The sequence below is a fragment of the Eurypyga helias genome, unplaced genomic scaffold, assembly GCF_000690775.1.
Source record: "Eurypyga helias isolate BGI_N326 unplaced genomic scaffold, ASM69077v1 scaffold12370, whole genome shotgun sequence".
Taxonomy (NCBI): domain Eukaryota; kingdom Metazoa; phylum Chordata; class Aves; order Eurypygiformes; family Eurypygidae; genus Eurypyga; species Eurypyga helias.
This window is the reverse complement of record NW_010226308.1, coordinates 1-7601: the sequence shown is the minus strand read 5'-3', so window position 1 is coordinate 7601 and position 7601 is coordinate 1. Positions and strand designations below refer to the sequence as shown.

The 7601-nt window shown below is 42.1% G+C and overlaps 1 protein-coding gene across 1 annotated transcript in view; it reads right to left on the bottom strand.

Annotated features, from left to right (window-relative positions):
* The window catches only part of NAA30 (N(alpha)-acetyltransferase 30, NatC catalytic subunit), a gene marked incomplete at its 5' end in the record, with an annotated part of 19055 nt that extends 11458 nt beyond the window's left edge, over positions 1-7597 (bottom strand). The window contains one exon of the mRNA XM_010152569.1: positions 6977-7597. Within this exon, the coding sequence (XP_010150871.1) occupies positions 6977-7597 (621 nt within the window). The remainder of the gene's footprint in view (positions 1-6976) is intronic.
* Between the last annotated feature and the right edge of the window lie 4 nt (positions 7598-7601).

The window sequence follows — 7601 nt, the reverse complement described above, 5'->3', positions numbered from 1 at the left end:
CTGCTTTACGGTGATCTGAATTGTGATGTACAGGGGCTGTGGTAGATAACACGCTTAGTTTTTGTCTGGTTTTAATGTCAAGGACACAACGGATCAGAGGAAAATACTGCAGAGTTTAATCTTCAGAAAATGTCGTTTTCAGTCATATGACACCCAAAGAACAAACAAAAAAGCTCACAGTTAATTTCACACGTTTTAACTGCTCAGAGTTCTCATTTGTTAAGAGCTATCCGCCGACAGTTAATCCCAATGGTATCGTCGCAAAAAGCGTGGTCAAGGAGATGTACTTACTCTAAAATATTTAGGGCAAAAAAGAAAGAGAGAACCCAACTCCTCCCCAAAACATTTATCAAACCACTTGCACAGCCACTGCGTTCAACAAAATTTTACCATGAAATAAAGAGTGTAAGAAAAAGTAAGTCATATGGTAACTAAAGGATTAGGCAGCGTGAGATTAATGACATTATAACCTGCAGCAGTAGAATGGAATAATGCTGCGGAGTGGGATAGCATCCAAGGGGAGAATGAATTACTATTCATTCAGGAAAGATTGGCAGAGATAAAACTCGTGCATATGGCTGTGTAAGGGGATCCACAGACTCTGACATACCTGTATCTGCAGAGGGGAACTAGCCTTCGGCTCAAGTGTAGCGACTAAACCGGGACTACAGCACATGATTGGCACAAGCATGTGCTGGCACAGGCGCTTCTGGGTAATCCAAATTTACACCAGTAAGAGACATCAAATCGAAAGGACTTGCCAGAGCGAGTATTGTCAGGCCTCAGTGCAGCCCACCTGTGAACCCGGGGCTCGCTCCTCCAAAGTCTACAGTACATACCCTACAGTGTCCGACCCCCCGACCCTTTTTGCACACAGTCTGTAGGCCAAGACTACGGACAGAAGATTCGTTCATGCAGATCATACTGCAGGCGCAGACACACAGATTTTCTGCCCCAAGAATAATAACATCTTCTAGCGTCTCTGCTTGGATGGTGGGTTATTAACCAAGTTTGCTGTCAACCAGGAGCTGTATCAAAGGTGAAATGAAGCAGCCCACAATGCACGAGCTGCAGTTCCAAAGCGTGATCCTAACACTATTTCTAATATAGCTTAAGCTCATCAGGCAAATATAATTATTGCTAAGTTTTTATTTGGCAGCAAACCACATTTTTTTAGCAGTATCCAAGAACAACCCTGAACAAACTAAACAAGTGGGTTTTTAAAACAAAAACTGTCGCATGATCTAAACGGACTGAAATACACAGCTTCTAAGCAGCCTTTCTTTGTTCTAAAACAGAGTTTATCCCATAGAAAAGAAAAGCTGTACTTTACTAAAACTGTGTATGCAAAGTGTCAGCTCAAGGCAAGTTTTGCATCTCAGCTCAGACCTGAGAAAACCAGGGAGTTAAATAAAGAGTATCATCAGACAGACTCTTCATAACGTCGCTATAATTATGCAGAGTACCTAAATGTAATCTTATACCACACTAAAAAAAAAAAAAAAAAAGAAAAAGCACACCACAAACTAACATGTTACGGTTGTGCTTTGCCCTGAAGTGAACACGTGCAAATTGTTGAGCATAACAGTCATGCAGAGAATTTTTAAGATCTATTTTTTACACACTTCAAGAATAGTGACATTCTAGATGTTGCCTATCTGTGTTCTTTCTTGTTTAGGGCACTTTTCAGAAAAGCTGTGTTCATGAATCATACATTGAAACATGCTAAATGAACAGTAAGGAATTTTGTTTCAGTGATCAAAGAAACAAATAACCACTGGTTTTACCACTGTTGCCAGAGAGCTGAATCAAGTATGACTGTTACCAGTTCCCCAAACACTCCAATCTATTTCTCTGTCTTCAGGCAGGTAAGTCTGACAGTTAACCTACAGCTGTTCCTCTTACAGAGGGAGTGCTGCATTTCCACCTCAATTTGAGGTTTTTTGGTTGCCTTCCCTCTCCTTTCTTCTTCTCTCCAACCTTATCTAAAGCTGGAAATGAACCTAAAATGTGATGTAAAACTTTAATTCTCTGGTGATGGTTAAACTGTGTAAATTAAAAAAAAAAAAAGCCACCAACCACCGCAGACTGAAACAGGGAGAGTAGAGAGAAGAGAGAAAAAGTAGTTCCCACACACCACAATTTATGGAAAAATAAGCACGGGCCAGATTTTCTTTTCAGTTTTATGAAAGTATTTCTAAACCTACAAGTTTCTGCAAACAGTATTCAGCCCAAGTTACTATTCTGTATTATCAACCCCGCAGAGTACTCTTAGATTTACTCTAATCGCAAGTCATTAGCAGGATTAACATACATAAATTCAAATCCGATATTTGCATTAACTATGTTCTCATGAAAGAGTTTAAATGTTTAAAACAAACTAGATTTTAATATCTTCATATTGCGAGCCCATATTGCTAGAAGATTTAGCAGAGAAGTGTCTGTAAATCAGCGAGAACATTACTTTTCAGCAACTGTCATTAATTTCATTAGCAAAGATGGCATTAAGGCTGTCAGTTACGGACTGAGTATGCATTTCATACCCAGATCCTGTGACATTAGTTCCCATTTATAGAAGATGAAACCAACTAGCCCCTGAAAGAGAAATATTTTGTGATTCAAATGCAGTCGTGGCTACTGCAACACCGCTCCCTTTTCGCACATGCACCAAAACTCACCCTGAAGTACCCCAAAACGGCCCGGTATGAATCCTTTGCCTTACATGGAGCGACCGTGTTACTGAGTGCCATGAAGGGATACATTTAGGCTAATGGTTTTAACCTAAAGTCTGGCAGTTCAGAGCTCCTTAGGATACTGGGCAAATCACTAAGTCGCTCCGTTTCCACCCTATGAAACTGGACACAAGTAAGTCCCTCCTGTGCGAGGGCACTGCCAGAGTAGCTACGCTGGCTGTTGTTACGTACTCAGATGCTGCAACGACTCAAGTTTTCACAAAGTCGCCCCAGCGAGAAGTAGCACGGCAAGCCTGTAACCCACGATCGCTCCTAACAGGAAACTGGAATACAGAGAGAGTTTGCAAATTGGGAATGGATGTAGAATTTCTTCCTATGCCTGCCATGAGGCTAGGAAGACTTCCCAGACAGTTTCCTAACTGGTTCTTCTTTTATGCCCCAAGTTTTCTGCAACCAAAAAACAGGGACGATGTCTTACAACATGAAGAACGTTTAGACTCTTGCATAAAATCCAATTAAAAGAAAAGCAGGCAAAGCATTTGCATAAAACAAGGTCTTAACTGCAGTCATTGAAGATTTACAACGCATCGAAAACCACTTACACTGAATTAATAGGTTATTTTTAAACTTTCACAGGTTTAAATTATAAATGCTGCTATAGCTAGTGGCAAAGTTAAGAACCCAATAAAAGCACAGGTTTTCCAGATTTTTTGTCAAAGGCAGCTGAATGGTACAGTATCGTGAATTACAGGAGAGGTTACAACACTCTACCAGAGCTCTGCTTTTATTACATCCTGCCTTACCCAAACTTTGGCAGAGAGCAAGGTTTCCTAAGCTCACCTCTCCCACGCCAAGGTATTTGGAAAACAGTTCTCTGAAATATTTAACGTATCAGTTCTAAATGGAAGTTTTAGAACTTGAACACCGTGAAGACTCCAAGCTGCAAAAATGCTTTAAAAAGAAGCTGCGACTTTGAAAATGCATTTACGATCCATCGGGGGACAAAGCTTTAGCAACACTTAAAATGCTTCACGTGAAACACCTTTTCCTCTGCCACTTTTTGACAGAGGAGTGGTTATCATAGGTCATTCGTGGAGCAATTGGGTGGACAGAGCTCCTCAGAGTAAGTAAAAACCAGGCACTTTCAGGGCATCCACACCTGGCGCAGAGTGCAAACCTGCTCTTCCAAGGACAGGCAACACCCCAGTTTAAGCAGACTGTTGCAGTTTATGGAGGAGAAGGTTACTACCTTGCAACAGCTCAGTCTGTGCAACACATCAGAACTGACCATCAAGTATTCCCAACTTCTTACCGCTGAAGTCAGGAAGACAGTTACGCAGATGAATTTGACATTAAAATGAAGTTCTGAAGATACTTAGTACTTCCAGGTTGTTTTCAAGTGGACTATGAACTTGCTTTTTGAGCATACAGTTGGAAAGTGGTTTGATACAGCAAAACCACGGCAGTGACTAGTCAGGATCGGGCCTATGCCTTCCCTCCAGCTGTGCATTCTCACTTCTTCCCCTGCACGAACACCGGTGCCTGTGACATCCTGCTATGACTATGTTTGGAGCCTTAAACCAACAGAAACCTGACCCTAAAACATACACACACGTACACTTATAAATACATGGTGGTGGTGGGAGGGCTATCTGAGCTTCCCAAATCTGAGAAACACAAAGGTTGGCACAAGCCAGGATGAGGAGGTTGAACAGAAAGGAAAAACAAGCAGCCTTTTTGGTTGCACTGCCCATTACAGCAACGCTGCACACCTTGGGAAGGCCGAGCCAAAACTCAGCAAGTTTCAAAGTCATAAGATAATCATTGCCAGGAATAATGTTAATAGTGCTCCCAGCAAACAGCTCTGCGTTGTCAGGTCTCCAAAATGCTAGATAGAAAAATTATGGTGTTTAAGGTGGTTTACTGAATAAGTACCGGGAAGGGACAATTGCTTATCACGGTGTTAGTACTTTCCCTTCACGTGTTGAGAGAGGGAAAGGAGCCCACGACAGTGCAACGAAGACAGAGAATATGCACTGGGAGATTTTAACAAATGGTGACGGTAAAATTCGGTACAAAAAGTGACCTAAACCCTACAGGTATCATTTTTAAATACAATCAAATTGTAGTCTAATCCCTCTCTCCAAGACCAATCAAAACCTGAAAGCAGAAGGGTGTGAGGCCACCAGGCATTAAAAGACAAATGCTTCTGTGAGATCAGGCACTATGCTTCTGCTCACCATCCTGACACTGTTCTTGCTAATTGGAATACGCAGTCCCTGACTGAAGATAAACATTTTAAAGAGACTTATTAGATAGAAGTAGTTCAGGAATCCATTAACTACAGGAACAAATTAAATTTTATAGAACAGAAAGTCTTCAAGACAACCTCTAAAAAATAAACCTTAAAAAAAATACTAAAACCGATCACAAAAAGCACCTACCAAATCTGGCTTAACATAACCACAACAGCTTCAAATTATTAAGTGGATGACAACTTGCTAACAGCTCTCGACACTCAGCCACATACTCTTCTCTACAGCTTTACGTACTTTACATCGTCCTACCCTTCAAAAAAAATGGCAAATTGAGTAGAATTACAAAGAGTTCAAGTAAAGTTTTGTTGATTCTTCAGCATAAGAAGCCATCACTATCAGATAAGCTCAGGACACTTCTTTGAGTAATGGCTTATTCTTTGAACACACGAAAAATAAGTATTAGCAATAATGTTTTAATGCTCTGTCCAACAACTTGCCGTTGCTCTTTTCATACCAAAATTCTCAAGTTATTCCCTGGCAAAAAACCATAAAAATTTTAAATCTAAACAGATGCACTGTCACCTAACAGTATCCAGCATTGCCTTTGCATTACACTTGGTGCTGGAAGTGTGGACATTTGTAGTTCACGCGCATTTCTTTTCAGTACGAGGTACATCAGTCACACACATAGCTCAGTGCTTGAGAAGTACCATTCTGCACTGCTCAGCATCCCTATAATGACAAACATGACTTTGCATCAAACAATGTTTTCAAATATCTTCGTACTTCTATTTTCTTCCAGAAGGTAATGCTTTGCTCAACTTCCTATAACCCTACTGTATTCCCTCTTCAGGGTTTTATGAGGCACAGTCCTGAAAACCCTCCTATGAATCATATAAATCCCGCTATAAATTATACCAGACTCTAAACCAAGAACATTCAGGAAGTTTAAGGCCAGATGGATTCCATTAGCCTCACCTCCTGTACTCATATCCTATTCAAATTTTGCAGAAATAGCCCTGAATTGAAAGGTGTCTTGGCTCTGGCTAAATCATACCTTTCAGGGATGTGTCCAGCCTTGATGAAAACATCCAAGAGAGAAGAAATCATCATTTACCTTAGCAAGGAAGTGCCATACACTCCCATAAATGCTCTGTTTTCCAGACACGAAGTTTTCCTGTGAGTAAATAGGAAAGCTAAGCACAGCTAAGCTCCCACTATGCACGTACACCCCTGAGGCCAACTTGCACTCTGTTTCATATACCTGTGGACAGATTATCATGCTAAAAGAATACTTTTCAACTGAGACACAAGTTCTTCCTTAAGAAGTGCTAAACATTTAGAAAGACAGGGCGACAGCTAAATCAATCTTTTCAACAGTGCAGTAGGAAAGAATATAAAACTAAATACATCGTTAGCACAGCAAGACAATCTAAGAAGCATGAGAATTTCTGCATGCTGCACACATCACATCTATAAGAAGCAATACAGTTGGTACTTGTCTTTTTCAAAGCTAGTAGATGAAAAAGTCTACAAAACCTTTAACAGTGGCTCTCCACGTACCACTTAACATTTATGTTAGCCATGTTGAAGTCTGTTTTAAAACCCTTGTGCAAGAATTACTAAGCTCTTGTAAGACACAGGCGGACTTAAGCACTTTCTTTTTTAAATACAAACCTAAGAACTGAGACGGAATGATAAAATGAGCTACCAAAGGTCACAAAAGTCAATGTCAAAACCAAGATTAGAAGCCTTGAATTCCTGGATCCTAGCCCTGTGCTCAAACCCTTTCCCCACCACTTAAAACATTTATTAATGAATGTAGGAACTTCAGGCGTCTGCTTTACTTATAGAAGCACATGTCACAAGGGGGCTTCATTAGGAAGACAGGTATTTCCAAAAAAGCTTGTTCTTATCCACAAAAAGACTGTTAGGTATTTCCACAAATGTCAACCCTTTAATCCTCTCCTCCCCAACCCCAAACCACTCCCAATTCCTGCCCTCCCTGCCCCCTCTGGCACTTACCAAAAAGCAAAGTTGTGGCCAATTGTGGATAAAATACCTATATGTGTAAATGGAGTAGGGTTCAGACAGATCTTTGGTGATCAGTCTCATGATATCTGGCATCTGGAGCTCTGACTCATATCGGACGTATCGTATCGTTAGGTCCTCCTCGGGCTGAGAGTCCGTTCCCGAGCCTTTCAAACTGCAAGCTGCTGCTAAGGACCTGGAGAGTAGCAGCAGGGACTCCTCCTCCTCCCCTCCTTCATCCCCCTCCTCCTGCTCTTCCTCCTCCAAGCCAGTCCCTCCTGCCAGTCTATAGCGGGCTGCAGTCTTAGCAGCAGTTGTAGTTGTGGCAGCAGACTGGCTCCTGTCCCCTATTGCTGCTGCTGGGGGAGAAGGAGGAGGAGAGGGTGCAGTCCTTCCCTGGGGAGGGAGGTGGTTGATAAGGGGAGATGAGCACGGTGTTGTGGTCGGGGGCGATGGCTGCTGCTGCTGTCCGGAGCCCATTGTTTTGCTGGCTCGCTTGTTCTCCAGCCCCTCGGGGGCTGCCCCTGCCTCCGAGCTGAGGATCTTGCTCTTGAGGGAGGCCCGCAGGTGCCGCAGCTCGGGGCTGATGAGGCCGTTGAGCTGGTGGTTGTGGTGCGGG